This window comes from Branchiostoma floridae, chromosome 7 (assembly GCF_000003815.2).
Source record: "Branchiostoma floridae strain S238N-H82 chromosome 7, Bfl_VNyyK, whole genome shotgun sequence".
In the NCBI taxonomy this organism is placed as follows: Eukaryota; Metazoa; Chordata; class Leptocardii; order Amphioxiformes; family Branchiostomatidae; genus Branchiostoma; species Branchiostoma floridae.
Genome location: NC_049985.1, coordinates 22,538,127 through 22,560,367, shown reverse-complemented (window position 1 = coordinate 22,560,367; position 22,241 = coordinate 22,538,127). Strand labels below are relative to the sequence as shown.

The 22,241-nt window shown below is 38.3% G+C and overlaps 1 protein-coding gene across 2 annotated transcripts in view; it reads left to right on the top strand.

The window, feature by feature from the left end:
• LOC118419645 (glutamate receptor 4-like) overlaps nt 1-20,631 on the top strand; it is a 29,587-nt gene extending 8,956 nt beyond the window's left edge. Inside the window, exons 3-17 of one of the 2 annotated variants that reach the window (XM_035826140.1) lie at nt 4,498-4,601; nt 5,682-5,835; nt 9,199-9,377; nt 9,789-9,842; nt 10,499-10,621; nt 11,377-11,544; nt 12,094-12,198; nt 12,892-12,999; nt 13,457-13,678; nt 14,038-14,405; nt 14,982-15,180; nt 16,226-16,473; nt 17,277-17,391; nt 18,222-18,356; nt 19,434-20,631. In XM_035826140.1, the coding sequence (XP_035682033.1) occupies nt 4,498-4,601; nt 5,682-5,835; nt 9,199-9,377; nt 9,789-9,842; nt 10,499-10,621; nt 11,377-11,544; nt 12,094-12,198; nt 12,892-12,999; nt 13,457-13,678; nt 14,038-14,405; nt 14,982-15,180; nt 16,226-16,473; nt 17,277-17,391; nt 18,222-18,356; nt 19,434-19,568 (2,417 nt within the window). In that variant the 3' untranslated portion in view covers nt 19,569-20,631. Of the gene's footprint in view, nt 1-4,497; nt 4,602-5,681; nt 5,836-9,198; nt 9,378-9,788; nt 9,843-10,498; nt 10,622-11,376; nt 11,545-12,093; nt 12,199-12,891; nt 13,000-13,456; nt 13,679-14,037; nt 14,406-14,981; nt 15,181-16,225; nt 16,480-17,276; nt 17,392-18,221; nt 18,357-19,433 lie in introns of both variants that reach the window. The other variant, XM_035826138.1, reaches the window with a different exon arrangement.
• Nucleotides 20,632-22,241: the final 1,610 nt, after the last annotated feature.

Genomic DNA, 22,241 nt, shown 5'->3' with positions numbered 1-22,241 from the left:
AGCTTTTATCACCTTACCGACCAACAAAAATCAACCTTCTTACTTAAGTCGTCCAACCCCTTTATATATGAAAATGTTGGACAATTCATCTTCCACTGCTTACGGAAAACCCATCAAATAGCTTAGGTAGAAATAGATTTAGTTTAGACGTTATTCCCTTTTGATTTATCTATGAATATCATTTCCCTTCTTTGTTAATTATGTTTATGTATACCACTACTACTTTACTTTGTATGCAATTAGCCCTCGGGCATGAATTTGCAATAAAGATTATTATTATTATTGTTAAAACTGTGGTCAACCGACCAATCTTTTATTGTAAACACTGCTCAGCCTGACTTGGTTCAGCATGCTCTAAACGATGACATATTAATGGCCCTGGTAAAAACGGGGTTTAATAAATCTCTCAGCTGCCGTCCATTTTCAATCATTCATGAGTAAATGATCGTGCCTTCCATGTCTATGTTTATTACAGTAGTACCTGTAATTATAATGCCATGTTAATTCGGTTATATGGATAACATCCAGTGGGAACCCCAAATCTGATGTGATCATGCAAATACTTTTGTCAAGGAAAAGTAATATGTAGTAGATTTTCTTTGATAAAGAATAGAGTTCATTATGAAAGTGGTTGGGAATGTTGAACAAATAAACTGAACACACAGGGTGTAGTATTCAAAAATGGATTCTTCTTTTTATTTTTTAACATGTTCTTCTTTAGCTTTTGGATGACTTAGGCATTCTGTGACAGTAATATATGGTTTTATTTTATTATTGCTATGTATGGAAAATATTTGCACACTTTGCAGCTGCTTTGTACAATTTACAGTATAGTCGAAAACTCATTTTTGTTTGGAAACGGCCGAAAACTGATGCGCGCTCGGATGTCATCCATATAATAGATTCAACGTGTAATACATACAGTGCATGACGTAACTATAATGTTCAAACAACTCGCAATTTATAGAAAATAAATAGACACCGTTTACGCAGAAACAGCCATAACAGGTTGCCCATATATAAATGTATTTTGCTAGTGATGTCATTTATTACCATGCATAAAAGAGCCACGTTGATACCGGAAAATCCATTCATTGGAAAGTCAAGGACCACGCATATATCTTCAATTAGGCCTGGCAAAAATGTTTCTTGTTACCCTACAGAACCTAGTAAAAACAACTGGTCGACTTTGGCATGGAACATGCACATGATTATTTTGATCTAAAAGGTGCAACAAAATAGAACTCTAAGAGTGTGAGAATACCTAACGATTTTTATCTTATTTTACACAGTTCATGTAAGTATGTGTAGTGAAAATTAGTCTTCTCTGTTCGGGTTATAAATTTGAATGTACTGGTGTTTTGAACAATGTACACCTATGTGTGATGTTTCGAATTTGTTTGAAGAGAGAGAGAGAGAGAAAAAAAAGAAATAGAGAGAACGATCTATTTTTTTCAGGACCGTAAAGCCATGTTGATTTGATAATGGATGACATACACGCCCGCATCCCATTTTGTCCGCTTACAAACATGTGAGACCATACTATGAATCAAACAAAGCACATGTAAATTGAGCACATGTATGTCGTAACTTGCAATGAAAATGTTGAAAATATCAAAAAAATGCTAAAATGAATTTTAATGCAAAGAAAAGAAGAAGATAGAAAAGAACCAAAATGAAAAATATATTGTTCAGTATACCATACTCTGTGTGTTAAGTCATTTGTTCAACCATCCAGACCACTTATATTCCATAATACAGACAACTTCTTGGCCCATCTTTTTGTCTTATTCGCCCACTCCCTCGCATCTGTTTTGCGGTAACCCAAAGGATGTCATCCATATAATCAAATTAACGTGGCCTAAACAGAACCAAAGCATCAATTTTTCTGAACCTTAATGGCGTTGCATTCATCTCAGTAGGGATGCTGCATTAAGTGTCTATCTCCGTGTACCATATGGCTAATGACACTTGCCAGGTGTTGGGAATTATCTTTCCATCATAATCGCCTGTCAGAACGGCGGAGCTATAATCGAATATCACTGACATCATCAAATGTCACGTAGCGTACATTATGCAAATGAACAATTTCTGTTCCAGGCGTTGTCATCAGTGAAGAATATTACTGTCACTTTGTGGCTGGGGAAATTAACAACTCAACAAGGTGCTACAAACGAACAAAAAATACGGTTCTTAGTGGCAAATGTTGACGCGTGCATGTACACCAAATTCGCGTGTGATTATATTAGCATATATACCATTCAATTTGACAGATTAGCCAAAGCACACGTTATATACTTTGTCTGACCCTTGCCTCTTTACTTCCCACATGACCTCAATGAAAAGCGGCCTACAGGCCGATTTGAGCTTTCATGAATAAATAAAGGTTCAAACAAACGTCAGGGTAAGGCGAATTTCGAGTCACTACAGCAGGAGGCCAATCCGCTGGTAGTGATGCGTGTTTAAGTCCCATATTCTGCCTCATTAGTGCTGAGTGCTAAGCAGAGAAAGCAGCATGTACCATAATTTTAAATCTTTGACATGACTCGGCCGGGGATCGAACTCATGACATACCAAATGCAAGACGAACACGCTGCCCACTCGGCCATTGCACTGGTACAAAGAATACGGTGCCTAATAAAACGACTTTTCTTCCTGATTTGCTTAGGAATGGTTAGATAAAGCTTTCAGGTAACCCAAGCCTACACAACTTCTTCCTTGCACCAAATGCTGTCTGCCAACAAATAATCAAGACTACACTATTACTAAGACAACTACTACTATTCATGCCCAGATAAAAGATACAAAATTTCTGTTTGAGTACCTAGCTGACACACCAGGTAGCTCCAAACTGACCTTCCCAACGTATTTGTTTTTAGATTATGCTGAAAAATATCAGGAAAAGCCCCCAAAACACACACTTACCTTTCATGGTGCAAAAACGATGTGTTATTCCGTCATCCTTTGAATTGTTTTAATTTCGAGAAGTATTTCATTGCTATACATTAGGTTGTCGTATTGGTCCGGATTTTTAGAGGCAGGTGGACGTTTCATATTACGAACAACCTTTTAAATGTGCAGACATTCGTGCAGTGCGCAGTCTCAGACTGAATGATATACACGCACACACGTATTTAATAACGGAATGGGAAGTAACACCGACGTTATTGCCACTTTTTAGGGAATAATAACCAAAATTTCAGAAAGCAATGTCACATGTTCTTACACAAGAGGTATTGATAACGTTACAACGTTGTCCAAAGCAAATATTAATATAGATAAAGGTAGGTCCAGTATAGGTATTGGCTTTCTAATGTGGTATTTGGAAGTAGAGTTTTTTCCTAGCTATTAATGTAAATATTTCAAAGAAGCCAGCTACCCTTCCCCATTTGTATGGAAATAACATGTTCAGATCTAAGAGTGTACCTCTTCTTTGTTCACCCTTGCCGTAGGGCAATTCATCATTTTTCAAAAAGACATTATAAGTAAGGCTATAACTCTCTCAGCACACTACTGAGTCTACTTCTAGCGGGTCGTGGCTCTGATGTCCAAATTGTGTACTTGATGAATGTTTGAATTAGAATCTAATAGCTTCCAGTAGTCTCTATTCTATCAAGTTCCATCTTTACAGTACGACAGCATATTCATTCTGCTATTATCAAAGTCAATGCCCCCATAATAGGAACGTTAACCCCAACAAATGCTAGGATGTTATGCCTTGCATTGAGAACGAAAGTTCGAGGACAATGACTTTGCTTTCTGTAAAAAGGTAAAACATATTGGACAACATTACTAGATATCACTGTTGATTTATGCATTTTTTATTCCCCCATTAAAGTATTACAAGCTTGACCTTATAGCAAACATGAACATGTTGCATGTGTAAAACCATTTGGCGACCATCACATTAATCATTCAGCAAGTATCAACTAGACTTCACATACTACTTTTATATTACTACTTTTCTTACCGATTGTGATTGTCAAAACAGCTAGGAAAATTTAGTTACTCGAGGAACTGGATATGATTTTGGAAACGGTCAGACGTTTCAGATGGTATCTACCACCTTTCGTCAGTGACACTGAATCTGATCTGGAAGAAACTGGTCTTTTATACCCTAACTATGAATTTTCAAATAAGAGACATTTTAAGACAAAGTCAAGCTAAAAACAATTTAAATTCCAATAGAAACTCATTCATAGTTAGGGTATATAATACGAATTTCTTCCAGATCACTTCAGTGCAACTGACGAAAGGATTGCGGATACTACTGAAACGTTTTACTGTTTTCAAAGTCATATCCGGTTGCTTAAGTAACTACTTTTTGGCAAATCATATTACCTGGATGTATATTGTACTGACTGACAATATATTACCTGGATGTCTAATCTTCATCGAAGAGTGAATCAACTGCTTATATTCGATTGGAGATAGAGAATTTAGGTATACATTTTAATTTACACTTTAAATGAGTCTCTTCTGATTTTTTGTCCTCAGTTTGTTCACAAATCAAGAGAGGCAGTGGCGGCGTGTACGCAATATTCGGCATGTATGACATGCCTGCACTGGACGCCGTACAGGACTACTCCAGAAACCTACAGGTAAATAAGGCCAAATATCATATAGCCAGGCGTCGCGGACCAATCAGAAGGCCTCGTTCCATGTTTGTTATGCACCTACCTGTAACACATAGATTCCGGCCAGCCCGGTGTGTAGCGCTCATTCTGATTGGTCAAAATTAATCGACACCAACCGTTGTCGATTTTTACCTCATCAGACAACCTTGTTCGCTTCGCTCACTCCGTGGCTTTATTCGGTGGTTATAGAAAAGGCATAGGCGTTATGACACCAACTACACCTCGGGCGGGTCATTAACCCTTAATTATAGATAGTAATTTCTATCTGTTTTGACATAAATTCAACATATGCACACAACTAAAGTTCATAGCTTGTGATGCACTCTATCCCTTTATTAACCCGATAGGTCTCATCTTGCAGTTTCGTTATCACGTGATGGTTGAAAGACATTGTCACGTGACAAGACATAGAATGTTGATATTGATCATTTTGCTGTAATTGGCGGCAAAGTCTGACTTCCTAAGTTCCCATATCAAGTGATGTAGACAGATTCCTATGCCTCAGTTCAGTTCAGTTCATTTATCCTCATATGATTTGCCATTAACAATGTTTGACCATGAGTTTCTATCTAGCATGGCGGCTAGCAAGTTGTAGTCCGATGCCTACAACACCGAAATAAAGGCTGTTTTGGGACCTTTGTAGACAAAATGGACACAACCAAATTGCACATATTCCGGGCACTCCAAACATGACCTATTTTTCTAACCAAAAAAAAACAACCTTACATGTATTTCGCAGCTAAAAATGGCAACATTTTCCAAGAACATTTTTTTACATTTATTTTGATTTTGCCCTTTGAAAAAAGTAAGTCTTTTGATCTTTCTAGAAAAAATGAACAAGTCCAAATTGCACATACTCCGGGCACCCCAAACATACCCCGTTTTTTTTTAACAAAATAGACCAGCCCAACCTTCACATGTAATTTCAAGCTAAAAGTAGCAACATTACAGAATAATTTTTTTTAAACATTTATTTTGATTTGGCCTGTTGAAATGAAAATGCACCCTTTGCGCATACCTCTAATTATGACCTTTGACCTACAGGTGAGTTTCATCACGCCCAGCTACCCACCTGCCTACAGCAAGGGGTCCGACTTTGTCGTGTACATGAGACCCAACCTGGCCCGGCCTGTGGTGGACCTCATCAACAAAGTCTACAAGTGGACATCCTTCACATATGTATACGATGATGACGAAGGTAAGCTTAATTTTTTAAATTTATTTCACCACTTGCATCAAACTCGGTCAATGCGGGGTTCGTTCACTGCATCACTGTTTTGCTATTTTCTACATTTTCTTTTATGGTTTAGATATTGAGTCATACGTAAAAGTATGACTTAGAAGACGACGAAATATCCAAAAAGTAAGAAAATTCTTTCTTTATCTCTGAAATTCATTCAGTATCTTTTGAACCCCGCAGTGACGCAAGCTTGACGCAAGTGCAGTGAGAGTGCAACTTAATTTATTCAATAATGCTACAGACAGATAGAAGGTCAGTTACCTTTTTTTACACCTGGGTGAAGAGAGAAATGTCGTATAAAGCGCCTTTCCCAACGTAAGGGAATTGGGTTCCGAGCCCAGCACTCTGAAAGTTGAGCTAGACACGACACCACTGGGTTAAAGGATAAATGAGCATTAGGTTAATTACAGGAGCATTAAACTCCAGAAGGCGGTGTTATAATTATTTTCCGATGTATACGTCATCAGTCGACTTTCGCAGAATTGGTTTTGTGGTGAATTACTTGACGTCTGCTTTGAAAACAAAAATGATACTCACTGCCCCCATGCAGACCCCCACCATGTATTTCTGTACGTATATATTAGACACTTTCTTCACCGTGAAGAGATGAGTTTTTCTTATCGCTCCTGAAATTGATTTTGCAAATTAACGTTTGTCAGACCTTGTCAGACATACATTCTATTTAGCAATAGGCTAAGATTCAGAATGCCGAATGCATGTTGACACTTGCGATACAAGTATCATGTTAAGTGATATACACGTTTTACAAATGGACTTCCTAAAACAATTGGAAAATACCCCCTTCTGGAGTTCAGGACTTCTCTAATTTCCATCACTATTAATACATTGAAACAAATCATTCAGTTTATTTGGCTGTGAAATAAGGGCTTTTATGATCAACAGTTTATTCAGCAAAGCATAGGAATATTAAATGTCACATATCGTCAGTCAGGGAAGTATAAGACTCAATCTTTCACCTGCATGACCCGATTTATCACAAGGCGCCTGGCAGTCTGACTTCTTCGCCTTTAATTACCCTACTTGTATTTCAAACTTAATCTTGGCGGATCTTCAAATACGTCATCCAGTAGACTAAATGGAGTCTCTACACCTAATGAGACGTCCTTCCATAATTACTAGTCACGTATGACGACGTAAGAATTCCATCATTTTCTCTTACAAACATTGAACACGAACCCACTTAACCAGTACTTAATCTATACATTTTGTAATTAGTAAATCTATACATCTAAATTATTGACTGGGAGTTATTTAGAAAGACTGCATAAAATCTAATGTTAAACCCTGCCTTTAGTCCTGTGAAAAGATGCGTTTATTCAATGCCATTAAAGTAGTGCTTTACTTGATGTGTTTTCCGAATGCTTTACGTATGCGTAAAGATTCAACTTTGTTTAGTAATACATCCAAATAGACATGGAAAAAATCAATGCAACTTTCCCCTAGGCTTGGGTTCACACCAAGTATTTATGATCTGATCATAAATATTTGTCTTCCAATGTCATTCTATAGACCACCCACTTTAGAATCAGATTGTAGAATTCCAGGGCAGATACCACAGTTATATCTACCCATAGGAAAGCTGTATTATACACTGAAGCAAGGTTTCATAAAAGTACTAATCCCAACTTTGAATATCATAAAAATGAATGTATACAAAAAGTCACAATGATGCTCTTTATAGCCAATGAAGGAAAACAGGGGGTCAACCAGCTCTGACTACGTCTGTAAGAGAAACCTTTGTCTCTAAGAGAAAATTCACCTTTAAACTCATTTACTTATAATCAACCCGCTGGACCTAACAATTGAAATCCGTCCTGATATCTAGTGAGCTGAGCAAATTTTGACTCATATAAGAATGCTTAGATCATACTGGTTCCTTCCAACACAAAATGCCTAAGAATTGCGACAATTTTAATTTTCAATATTTCTAATATTTTCAAAATTTTAAGTTGCACTATATTTTTGACACCTCCACTCTGCAACTCAACAGTGACTTCTGCCCTTCATGCAACAACTAAAGCATCTCCTAGAAAAGGTGACAGGAAGGTCAGGCAGAAAGTTTCGCATCAACATTTTTCAATCTTGTTAATCTGCTATGAAGAACCGAAGGTCATTTACCAGCACCCACCAGAGCTTTGCTCGTTGATGTTTGTAGATGATAAAAAAACGATGATGCGCCCACGCAAATGCCGATCTGGCACATTTTGAAGAAGCTGATATGACCTAAGGCCATGTTGATTTGATTATGTGGATGGCATCCGCGCGCACATCAATTTCATCAGTTTCCAAAAAAAATGTTGACTGCGTGGATGAAGTCACCAAATCTTATTGCTCCCAGCATGTTTCAGAGAGTAAATACAGCACTTTGGTACATTCAGCTCCCAAGACAAAATTTACATAATGATTAAAGCTAAAAACGTATATTATTTAAATAGATCCATCGTGATATCTCCATGTTAACCGATGTCACCCGGGATACATTGTGGTAGATGACAAACAAATTATCGCAATAGACATGCAAGAACCAGTGCAATTTCCCAAAAATTCTATCATAAATGGGTCATAATTATTACTTCGGGTAATTAGCTTGCTTGAATGGAAATCCACTATACAAAAAAAAACAATAAACAATCGCAAATCAAAAATGTAAGGAAAAATGCTTTGGGCTCCATTGACAAAACCTTACTCCTTACAACCCTACTGTTTGAAGCTAGTAGTTTAGTATGCACATCATCCATAAGTGTAGCTTCGTACATTATTTAAAATTCGTTTCCTATGATGTTGCCGCCCCAAGCACTACAGTTAGTAGAGATTTATGAGTGGATTTGCAGATAAGACAGAATAGCAGACGAGCTGAGTAAAGACGAATCTTACATCGGCATCATGTTATTCCTGGAATAGATATGGTGATGATATTCCTAGAATAACTATGTATTCCTGGAAAAACTTTGGTATTCCTGGAACAATCCCCGCAGTGCCGCAACGGTGCTCCAAGTGCAATGAGATACCACCTTTGCAGTCTGGTCTCCGGGTCAACAACTTGAATAAAACGTGACAGTCACCTGTTATGTTAATCCGTCCACAAACGTGGTAAATCCCACGAAATCAATCAATGAACAAAAAAGTCTTTGTCGCCCGTCTCTGTTGAGTGTAAACCGGTGGTCTCTGGAGATAGAATGGGTCATTCTGTGAACAAGGTCGACGGAGATTGACCGAAAGTTGTGAAGTGTTAGCAGTTTTTCCATAACGTATTCTACCAACACAGATGAACTTTCATGCTAAATAAATGCCACATTGTAGGTCTGTCTTCATTGGAGCAAGTCATGGACCTTGTCCAGATGAAAGACACAGAGGTGACTGCACGGAAGTTAGAGGGGGTGGATAATGCTAACGCCACCATCAACACCATCGATGCTGAAGGGGAGAGGAAAGTCATCATCGACCTGGACAGGAGGACCACTGAAGCTCTGATGAAAAAGGTAGGTACTGTAACATCCTTTGACCCTCTGCTGACGTCACACTTCCGGATCGTATGTGTCTAAGGCTTCGGGTCATTTAAACTTGATACGGACTGATCGAAAGCTTGTTGGGAAAGCTTTTTTTGTGTACGGATATAGGGTCTTAAAATTAAAACATAATGTTGACTACTGTCACAAATGAATCTATATTCTAATTCAATATCACTTTTTTTAAGTAAGCTGGAGTTGTTACACTATCTTATTACATTTGACAAGAATATCATGTTTTTAATTAAAAAAGGTTATTTTTTGCTACAGATTAGCAAGGTATTCCACTGTTTCATTTGCTTCACCAAGAAAGTTCTCCCGTTTTCCTAGTGTTTGTGTGTGTAAGTCAGTCGTGTTTTCTACATTACGATTGTATATTTCCAGATCAGTGAAAGAAACATGTGGACATCTTACTACCACTATATCTTCATGAACCTGGTGAGTCTGCAACACATACTTCTGTTATCTGTTATATGTTGATAATAGTTTGAACTTATGCTATTTCTCATATTACAAGCTAGCTTTAAGGCATTTCAAGTTCTACACAAAAGTATCAAGCACGAAAAGACGTTGTGCAAAATCTTTATCTTTAATTCTTATCAAACGCTAAATACATAAAAATCCACCGATAAGGCATGTAAACATTACACGTGACATTTTGATGATGTACTTAAAACCAGTGCGGTTCAAACTAATACAAAAAAGTACTTTACCACAAAGTATTGCAATAAATGTTCAATTATGAAATAAAGAATAGTATTAATGAATGGATGAAAAACCCCATTTGGACGTTTATTATGTTATGTTAGCTATATAAGTCGATTACAGTGATATAACAATGCGGTATCTTACTAAATATATCTATATAGCTACAATGACTAATGTTTACTGAGTATACAAGTTCGACTTGTCACTTTTTAAGGCAGCTGTAAACGACAGATAGAATTTAGAATATATGGTTTATTTAATAACATAATTGAAATATGAATAATCTGTGCTGTTTGAATTGAATATTGTTTCCATTTAATAAATTCCCTTATCAGGGTCATTTTGTTTCTATATCTTTACAAAGTAACCAGTTACTTGTCTTGCAGGATTTCCATTTGTTGAACAAAGCGAACCTGACATTCGGACAAGCCAAAGTCACCAGCTTTCAAATCGTGGATCCACTCAGAGATGACAGCAGAGATTTCCAAAAGATCGGGAAGAACATTGGGGTGAGGCAGGACTTTTAATGGCATGGTCGTGTTCGATAGGGATTTGATCATCATTGATTTCTTCAGGAAATGGCTTAGCCTGTAGTTGTTTTTTTCCTCCGCCTATGTTTTTTAAAACATAACCAAATTATGATTGAACATACTTGCTTCAAGCAACAAGCAAGCAAGTATGTTCAATCAGAATTTGGTCATGATTGATGTAAACATACTACGTTGTTTTTCCTCCATAATTTATAGGTCATCTCCTAGAATATGTATGCAAACCGGGAATAAAACACATTAAAGGTCTGGACAGATCTAAGATATACACTGGACCTATAGCTACATAGAATAGAAGTACTACTAATCCGACTGTTTTATAGTAGATCCTGTCAAAAATGTAAACCAATACAGAATTCAATGATAGAAAAAAAACTGTTCTTCAACTTAGGAACTTTCAATCAACAAAATTTTTAACCGAACCTATCGGTCTTCTCCAACTTTCTGACTCGAGTGCTGTAAATGCACGAACGTTTGCATATGTGACGTACGTCAGCACTGGGTCAAAGGTTATTGGAAGTCGGTATACGTAGCGCCTCCCGTCCCGTGCTAAAGAAATCACATGTCTTTAGCACTCGGGTAAAAAGCTGGAAAAGACTGAGAGATTCGGTAAAAAAATTCGAGCGCTGGAGAACAATTTAATTTCTTTCATTACGTTATTCGTTAAATAAGATGAACTTTCATGAAGCTCATGGTCATAATAATATTTTTTTCAGTTCAAAGCAGCTCTAACGTACGATGCCGCTGGCATCATCTCCAGCGCATTCACCAGTCTGAAGCAGGACAGAGCCGACATCAACCTATCAGACGTCACTTCTCCTGCCTGTGAGAAGGACGACAACATCTGGCGGTTCGGGGACAAAATCAGAAGCAGCTTACAGAAGGTGATTGAACCAAAATTATATTGATCTCACATTTTACTGCAAGAATATAGTAAAAGTTTACGTTTGCTCATAAGGATATCAAAACATAAATAGCTTTAGACATCATGGTCTTAATTCATTGTTGTCTTCTAATTTTGATTAAAAATCAATTTACAGTCAAGTAAGAAATGGTTTGTCAGTTGCGTATGCAATGATGAACATTCCAATCATTCAACCATCATTAAATATCAACACTGCAGATGTTAAAGCATGCTTAATGCCATTCTTAAATTGGGCTTAAATATATTTGAAAAAACCAAGCACTATCTAGGTTTCGTTAATGTGGTCGTAAATGCCTCAATCTTTATAATATATTTACGTATAACTCAAATTCGACTTTAACGTCTAGAGTCTTTCGAATATATGTCATTTTACCTCCAGAGTTTTACACTTATCATAACTGCAGATATACACACACTCTGTTGCTATAGTTCTAGGTGTCTTTGTTAGTATAGTCGACCATTTTATGTGATATTTTGAATAATTGCTTGATGATTGATGGTTCTGTAGGTTAAGACGATGGGTGTGACCGGATGGGTTCAGTTTGACAAGTTCGGTCGCCGAGACAACTACACGGTGCACTGTCTGGAGCTCCAAAGTCGCCACATGATACCGGTGTGTGTAGTTAGCTCATTGTTTTGAATAAAAGACAATTCTGTGGCATACCTGCTAATTGAATCTTCCTACTACTTCTGTTTGCATCTGATTTGATTCCAAGAGTGTTGTCATCTTAAAACTCATTCGTTCATATGAATTTGAAAAGCAAACTGAGATATTAGAAAGAATGTCGATTCCCTTTTTTGCCAAACGTCGACTCATTTGATACTTCAGAACTTTGTCATAAAACTACTAGCCTACAACCTCTGACGACTTGCTGGCTCTTGTATATGTCACGATATGTTTAGTTTATAATTTTAAAAACGAAAATTTACAATTGATATTTTTAAGTCACTGTAACATTATATATACATATACAATTGTAATCTGTATACTCTGTAACATAATGAAAGCAGTTTTGATTAAAAGAAAATTGCCATGTTGACGATGATACTTTACTTTTGTGACCACATATGTAAGCAGCGACACCTATACTGCAGTGCAATGTGAGTCAAAAGTGCCCTGAGGAAGGTGACAAAAGGTCCCCAAAACGTCGGTTAGAAAATCGGCTGTTTACAATGGATGTAGTTAGTTACTTATTAGACTAGCAAGGGAGCAGACTTATATCATTATAGTTTATCATTCACCACCATTGCTTACCAATCAGCATACAACCTTCTAACACTCCTAGTTTGTATCTGTCCGTGCCAGGTTTGGAGATGGAGAAATTCACAACTGACGAAGGTGGAAGTGAAGTTACCGACACCGAAGACCACGACTCCTCTTAGGGACAGAGTCTTGAGGGTCACGTCCATCTTTGTGAGTCGGCCTTCCTGTATAGTTTTTCTCAATACCATAGATGCATTCAATTTCACGGGAATTTAATCTCGCGGGATAGAGAGAATGAAGAGATTACATCGGTTCTGAGTGTACGAGAGCACTGTAGCCAGTCTATACAATACAGACTATGAATTTGTGCAAAGCAACTAACGACAATGAAGACTGCAGTACAAATGTACAATACAATACAGTCACACATTCACAGCCATGTAAACCAGTCAGAAAACGCCTTGAAGCAACTGAGCAAAGCTGCTATAGAGAGAAAGAACATTTCGCATTCGTTGATATATATGGGATAAATATGTATTCAATGTTCAAAGATTGAATTGCTGCCCCTATGGCCAGTGAGGCTATGGACGTGACTTGTAAATATCCGTACAACAATGCCTGTTATTATAGAAAAATTACGTTTCGATGTGTTTTTGTTTCCAAACAGGAACCACCGTACTTGATGAACAAAAGCGCAGAAGAGATAGCCAAATGCCCACGAAACAATGTCAACTGCCAATACGAAGGGTACGCCGTTGACATGCTCGAAGAAATTGCAAGAATCGTCAACTTCACCTACAAAATCCACATCGTCGCGGACGGTACGTACGGCGCAGAAAACGAAACGACTGGAAAGTGGACTGGGATGGTTGGTGAATTGATTGAAGGGGTAAGGCATGTTATGTGGAAATTTGTATGCATAAATTAAAAGCACGAAAGCAGTTTTTTTTATTAAAAGGTGGGATCTTTCGTCTTCCACTGTCTTCAAAAAAGAAGTCGAACCCAATAACCCAGGATTTAGAGTTAGCTCGTACTAGCTTTAGACTGAATTTGCAATAAACTTTACATAAACTTTACTATATCGAAATTAACTATTAACGAAATAATATACAAGACACAGTAGTGATTCTCTCTAGTAGATAGCTTTTATCAAAACGTACGTCGTGTTGTGCCTTTAGCTTAAGTTGTACTTGTCGGCCACGGTAGTACACACACGATAACTGACCACTCTTCTGCATTTCGTTCCAGAAAGCTGATCTCGCCGTGGCACCACTGACAATCACCTTAGTACGAGAGCGTGTCATCGACTTCTCCAAACCATACACGAGTACAGGCATAAGCATCATGATCAAGAAGCCACAAAAGTCCAAACCTGGAGTCTTTTCCTTTCTAGATCCTCTGGCCTATGAGATTTGGATGTGCATATTGTTTGCCTACATAGGAGTTAGTGTAGTTCTTTTCCTTGTGAGTCGATTCAGTCCATATGAATGGCACCCGGCGGAGTCGTGTGGGGTGGGTTCTGATGAAGACGAGCAGACCAATGATTTCGGCATCTGGAACAGCCTGTGGTTCTCACTGGGCGCGTTCATGCAGCAAGGATGCGACATTTCGCCAAGGTTGGTTGGACAGTTTTCAGTCATTTCCTTTCAATCTATTTCATATCACATATCAAGACAAACGGTCTACGCTAACCCGAATCACATACGTGGTACCATAAGGGAGTATCTTAGGACCTCTCCTTTCTGTTTGGACATTGATTAACTACCTTCAGTTGTGGAAAAGTGCAACAGTCGTATGACATTTTGCCAGGATTGATGTTCTCGTTTCGACGAACCTCATTTTTACCAGAGGATGCGGCCGCGTGTAAACTCAAGATTTGACAGATCGTTAGGCGAATTTCATTTGTGTCTTTGCTTTTTTTTGGGGGGGGGGGGTGATTTTACTTGTATCATCTTTAGCATTGTATTATATTCCAATTATGAAATCAATTGTGATCCACAAGGTGCAAGTCTGGAGCAACTGGAAGTATGTCAACCTATTGTGTCATATACATTATATTTGTCCGATTGATTCTCAAATTGTAATGACTGTTGTAATCCGAAATTGCGTAACATTACGACTAACAATCACAGTGACTTTGAATATAAAAAGAATATATCACCCGTGAATATGTTTTTATTTTCATATTTCAGATCAATTTCCGGAAGGATAGTAGGAGGCGTGTGGTGGTTCTTCACCCTGATCATCATCTCCTCCTACACCGCTAACCTGGCCGCGTTCCTGACGGTGGAACGAATGGTCACCCCGATCGAGTCTGCTGACGACCTTGCCAAGCAGACGGAGATTCGATATGGAATAGTGAAGTCTGGATCGACAGAGGCGTTCTTTAAAGTAGGTGTTAAAATTACCCTCCTTGAAATGTAAAATAATTATAAGCATTGACATGCCAAATTACAGTAGAAGCCGCTTAATTGCACGGCCTATTTGCCAGTGAATTTCGTGCAGTTATACAGCTGGTGCAATAATGCAAAGTTATCTAGCTGGACCGCACCGGTTAGGGATTTGGGGACGTCGTGCAGTTAACAGAAGTGTGCGTTAATCCGTTATGGAATTAACTTTTTAACTTGGGAGGGGCGGTGATACCTAGCTATTTGATGGATTTGAATTGATACTGAGACCGGTAGCCGAAAAGACATTGCAATTTTGAGCTCCCTATCAGTATTTTTAAGGTACTACATCATTAAAGCTCAATACCCTCTCCGATGTCTGAAAATCACCAAAATATATAGTATAGCTTAAGCATGTTGATCATAAACTGTTACAGCACGTGATATATCTAAGGGCTACGTCATCAAGAAATCGAGGCATAGGTTCTTCGATTTATCGCTTTTAATTTGTCTGATTTTGTTTGAACTGGCAGCCCTATTGGTTTTCTGTTTATTTTTATCCTACCAGGGTTTCATATCGCCATTTTAGGCCTATGTGGCTCTACTACACGGAACATTAGAATACCCTGCGGTGATACATTGTAACGCTATCGTTGAAGAAGTTCATCAGTCACGTATGAATACAGTTACTCCAAATTTTTTTAATCAATAACCGTTTTTAAAGGTAAGTTATATACCTCCAGATTTTCGACGACTGAGTCCATCTTGTTCACAGAGAATCACCTAGTCTCGATCTCGCGAGAGAGCACGAGACTAGGGCAGGCTTCCGCAGATTATCTGCCCCCTACCTCCGTGTAGACTATTTAACATTCAGTATTTCCTAGCGAAGACCAATCGAATAGCTGCTGGCAGGTCACTGGCCATTTCTTGTGGAGTAGAGGTATGTAGGACCTGGGCAGCTCCCAAATTTGGAGGTATGTACCTTTCAAAACAGTCATTGATTGAAGAAAATTTGGAGCATTTGTAACGCTACAATCTACTCGTTGCAGTCCTCGACGATTCCTGTATACCAAAAGATGTGGAACTTCATGAGTAAGGCGGAGCCGAGTCCGCTGATGAACAATAACAATGAGGGAATCATGAACGTGCGACAGTCGAAGGGAAAATACGCTTTTCTACTGGAATCTGCCATGAACGACTACATCGCCCAGCGCAAGCCTTGTGACACCATCAAGGCGGGATCTAACTTAGACTCCAAGGGTTATGGCATTGGCATGCCTAAAGAGTCGCCATACAGGTACATGTATGTGTTAGGCCACTTATTCTAAGTATTCATTATACCCCTGTCACATTATCCACGATCTTCGGGCGTATCGATGGAAGATCGGCCATATTGAAGATCAATAGAGGATTGTGCGTATTTATCACCTGAAAACCGTCCCTGTCACATATAAGGCATACTTTGTACCTTGTACAATTGTTGTGCAATGACGTCATTATTATAAGCGAGGCTCGTGCGATCGCCGCAGAATCGTCGTCCGATCGATTTTCGCCAAATGTGACAGGGTATAAACCGACTTGTCTTGACGAGTCTTGCCATTTCTACCATTTCTACCCCAGAATATATTTACTCTCCAAGCAAGGTTTATGCCCAGTGGCTAGTATTTACTTGTTGCTTTTGTCGGGCTTTCCTTCTTAGGTTTTCTTTTCGTCCATTTGGCTGGCGAACAAAAAGAAAACCTGGCAAAATATAAAGCCCGACGGAAACAAGTCAGAGCTTGACCTCTGCTTAGAGAGTTACCTTACATGCAGTTCCTTACCAAGTGAAATACGAGTATATGCTTTGTTCTGCTTGTTAAAGCATGCTAAGATAATAATCCATTTTAATCTGAACACTTATTAGTTTAAAATGGATTATGATATCAATCTGATGATTGTGTCGTCATACACTATTTTTGGTATGAATGAACAAATATATATCATTCAAACAAATGCGATGCTGACCAAGAATGTCGTTGTGCAATTTCAAAAACATTTAAAAGAATTGCATTTTCGGGTATAATTGTGCAATTTAAAAGTAATTGCTAACCTATTCTTTAGGCACAAGATAACTCTTGCTGTACTGAAGTTAAGGGAGGATGGCAAACTGCAAAATCTGGAGAACAAGTGGTGGTACGACAAAGGGGAGTGTGGCCCCGTGGAGAGTACAAAGAAAGTAGGTCATGATAAAATAATATATATTCTACATACAAGTATATTTTAACATTATATGATATAACACAATCTAACATGGTACAGGATGATATGATGTAACTCCCGGGCTGTTACATTTTTATGCATTCTGCTTTGAGTATTGTATGACGATTCATAAAACATACATCCACAAACAATTATTTAGTCATGAATTTTATGTACACTGTTCCATCCAGAAGATATTAAAAATAGTTGTTGCATGCCTTTTCAAACTTGTAGATGTTCAAGTCTATGAGACGTCTATTTTCAGTTGACCACGAAGGTTATTTGTAGGTAAAACGAAATGTATTTCGATGTGAGAGGGTTGCTGCAGTGTATTCTACTTTGACAAGTATTTGTTGTCTTTGCACAGTAGAAGTGATCTCTCTATTTCATGTTTTGAATGTAAGTTCATCTGTGACGGTAGTCAACCTTATGTTTCACTTCAAGACCATATATCCGTGCATAAAATAAAGCGCTTACCAACAAATTTCGATTAGTCCTCTGATCCTTCTCAAGTGAAAATAACCCAGAGCCTAAGTCACATATCCGGAGTTAAAGAGGCCATCTACATCAGAGCCCATCAACCTTCCCTCAACAGAGACGGGGGCCGATACCGACTGCCTAGCACCTTTGACCCTTTGCTGACGTCACACTTCCGTTCCGGATGTGTGACTTAGGCTCTGGGTCATTTCAACTTGAGACGGATCAGGGGACTGATCGAAAGCTTGTTGGTAAGTGCTTTATTTTGTGCAGGGATATAGGGTCTTAAATTGTAACATAATACATCATGTTTTCTTCTGTCTCAAACAGGGAGAGACAAGTGCTCTCAGTCTCAGCAACGTGGCTGGTGTTTTCTACATTCTGGTGGGAGGTCTGGGTCTGGCTATGATGGCAGCCCTGTTGGAGTTCTGCTACAAGTCCAAAGTAGAAGCCAACAAGTCAAAGGTTTTTAGAATTCTTACCATTAGAGTGTATAAGGATATTAATAATGTTCATTCTGAGCATGCAGTGTGTGTAATGTCAAATATAAAGGCCCCTAACTTGTACAGTTTTGTATTGTCCACATCCCGACCCATTTTGTTGACATCTCAGGGGTCTTCAACTTTGACCCATTACCCACAATCAATTTCAATGCAGATACGCAGTAGGAACCACGAACTGCATCATTCTGTTTATCATTTCGTCTCTATTTTGCCTTTCTACTAAACGCTGACATATCTCTTTGTTCAAACGATGGATTATCTCATGACTCAAAGGATAGGCTAAATTTTGTACATCTCATCAAAGGCTGTCTCGTTTAGCGTACCCTGTTATTTTCGCAGGGGTAATCATGACTAACGATGGTAAGGCACCTTATTTAAACCCCTGATTGATCGCACTTCTTATGTCGTAATTACAGCCATTCATCAGGTCAAAACGATGATAACAGGGTTGGGCCTTTACAATGTCCCTACTAAAAATATATGCTACCTTGAGAGTGGAACATTCAAGACAACTAGCTTGCAGGTTTGGGGTAGCAAAATAACCAGTGTCAATAATCATTGGTGCAGGTAATTAAGGGGAAACTGGATTTTTAACCTGTGACCCACTTTCTAGAAATTGATTGTCAACGAATACAAACATATTCACCTTTAGATATGGATTATCTATACTTATTGAGACTATTAGGAGTCTACTGCGTTTTTCATCTAATGCGCCGACTTTAGGAAACTTGCTACAATTGATACCCTAGCAGATAAGCATGCTTCCTTATACTTAGCATGACATCCGGTTACTGATCTTTTCAGATCTACAGTAATGCCATTTGGATTGACAAGTGCCCCTTCCACTTTTCAATGTTTGACTTGGAGCCGATCAAAATGCGAATGTATTCATGGAGTGGGGAGTTAACGAATGCGATCCAGAACTATACTACATGGGTCAAACATGAATTATTTTACATATCAAACGTTCGAATTAGTATTGCCAATCCACCCTTAATGTCATACACATTTATTAATGTCTCCATCTATTGTTTTCCAGGTAAAAAACCGGATGTCGGTCAAAGGTGAAAACGGCAGAGTTCCGTCTCCGACTGACCCGTTCCCGAAGTCCATGTCTTCGGTGCCCATTACAAGACCAAGCGGTGTAAGTCTCTATGAAATGAGTTACACTTAGCCAAACAGGGCGAACAAGAAATACATCGCGGAATGACAGTGTTGATCGAGTGGCCAAAGGAATTTTTTTTCCTTTAACGGGACACATGTAATTCGTAATCCAACGAGAAGGCAAAGGTTTTAATGCTATAGAAGTAGGCAACACTTAGAGAAAGAGTCCTTAAAAAGATGGTGATCCAACAGACCGTAGAAGAGATTTCCACGTCTACTGCAGCCAAAAAGATTAGGCTTCTTCATGGCACGGCTATTAGGATGATTATTACTACATAAGCAAGTGTTGTGACCAAAACTTGATTAGTCAATGTAGCATCCTTGGTACCTCAGTACTAGACGTGTCAGTGATCAGTAGGTAAAATGAGATATTAGCACTCAAAGAACGTGTAAGAGAGCAACATGCTTGGCGTCAACAACTCATATAAGTCTCGACGTCAAAGTGTGTAATTTCGTACATGTTGTTTGGATTTCAACTTAGAACCCTCTAATGTTCAATGCAAAGGCTAAAGCAATCATTGATGAGCATGTGGCGCGGCATGTTGAGAAAATATATATATTAACAACTGGTGTAGAAATGTGCCATCGTTCAAAGTGTTCAGTTCTGCATGTCTTCACGTAATGACAATGTATACGTACTGCAAAAAACACAAGATATAAATCAAATATCTAAATATAAAAGGTAGCTACTAGATATATACAGAGCACCTTTATCAAAACCCTTTGTATAGTGTAATGTAATGTATAATATAATTGTATTGTATTGTATTGTATTGTATTGTATAAAGTAATGGTAAAGCTAACATGATGACGTGAGTGTTCAACTGTAATAATCTTGCACTCGAAATTGCCAGTAACCAAGACTATTAGTAAAACGCCTGCCTATACAAAGTTCTCTGATACCAATGGTCAGAAGTGTCTAATTGTTTAAAATGTCCATGTTGTACCAATATAATATTTGAAAATATTTGATAGCTGAATTATGATCGTTTTGTCGTGAACTATGGGGTCTTTATGTGTACAGTACACCACTGTTCGGCCCATCTATTTTAATAAACGGAAGACGTATTCAATGATTGATGCCTTGTATGAAAGATTGCCGCTTTGATTACCAACATGCGTTGTAATCAAATAAGGGAAATCCCGGAAATTTCCGCATTCATCACATGTCGTCTTTAACAAGAAATCTGCAGGTCCGGAAATTTTCGGACATTTTTTTACTTTTGTGCAGGGCGAGAGAAAACAGTAATCGACACAGGTGTAAGCTTATTGGTATGAATAAATGAATAGATTTTATTGCTTGAAAATCGCACAAGGTACAATTTATGGCAAGCATTAACAACTGACAGCTAAATAGACAATAGTACAAATAGGCTACATACAGAACAGCAAAAAGTTATCGAAAACAGTACAGTTATGTATGAGTGATTTGGTCTCACATTTGGAATACAAGCAGATTCCAAGCAATGCGTGAAGTACAAAAGAATAGCAACCAACCATAGCGAAGAGAAAATGGGTTTTATTCTAAGCTCCTTCCTATCGCCCACTTCATCGTACATTACTTATATCCAGTCCCACTGTGAGCTCCCTGCTACAGTACAGTGCACCTTGGGTGGTATTTTCTATCATCAGCCCTCAGGCAATCTTACAGCCTCTACAAGCAGATCCCCTTCAATGGCTGCGTCATTAATTCTATTACCCTTGCTACTTTCAGTGCTTCTTAATATAGGATTATGGAGAAGATTAGTAGATGGAATTAAGTGGAGCTGTGTAGTTCATCCGACGAAAATATTAAACGCCTCACAGCTTTTTTGCTTATCTCGTAACTTCTGATCTTTCAAATATTCGGACATCTTATATTGAGCATGAAGGAAAAACAAGTTAAATAACGTTCTGATTGGGTCTCTGTCTGTCCTACATCAGAATGCATTAAACAAGGTGTTCTACATCCAGTTGAGCGTTGTTCAAACCTATCGAAAAGATCTTAAGAATAAAAGGAATACGACTGAATCTGACTAGTCACGGTTAAAATTGTCTACGACGTACCTACCACCGGAAATTTGTGATTTAGGATTAATTCGAGCAAGTTCGTTGTTAATGATAGGATTCACAGTGTGAAGACGCGTTCAAAAACACTTCTCAGTACTAATTTTGTCATTGTATGTAAAATTTCAGGTGCTTTTATCCAGATATCAGTAATATAATGTGACGTATACCTTTGCTATCCACTGTGGTAACGCATATTATATCTAAAACAACTCGATCGATTTTGGCACGTAAATCACTCAAAATGTTTTTCTTGGATATGGATTACTGGTTAATACATAATGGGAATCTTGCTCATCGAATTCGGATAATCATGTCCTATGAGACTCAAATTGGCATTAAATGATCCTGGACAAATCGGTACGACTCTGTAGACACCTAATGCACCAAATACACAGAGGATTCCTTTCTTCGTGCTTTCTTGAACTAGTTGAACTGTAAAATCCAACACACAAAAAATGCACTCATCCAGATGTTTGACTGAACGGCACCAGTCGTTGTCAAGGAATGAACAATCCACTGCAGCCGTACTATCACGTTATGGCTTATGCAGATTGAACACGTGACTCAGTGAGCAGCGGATCATAGGTTGCAGGAAGTCTATGGTGTCCACCGTCTCTGTTCAGGCCTTGTTGTT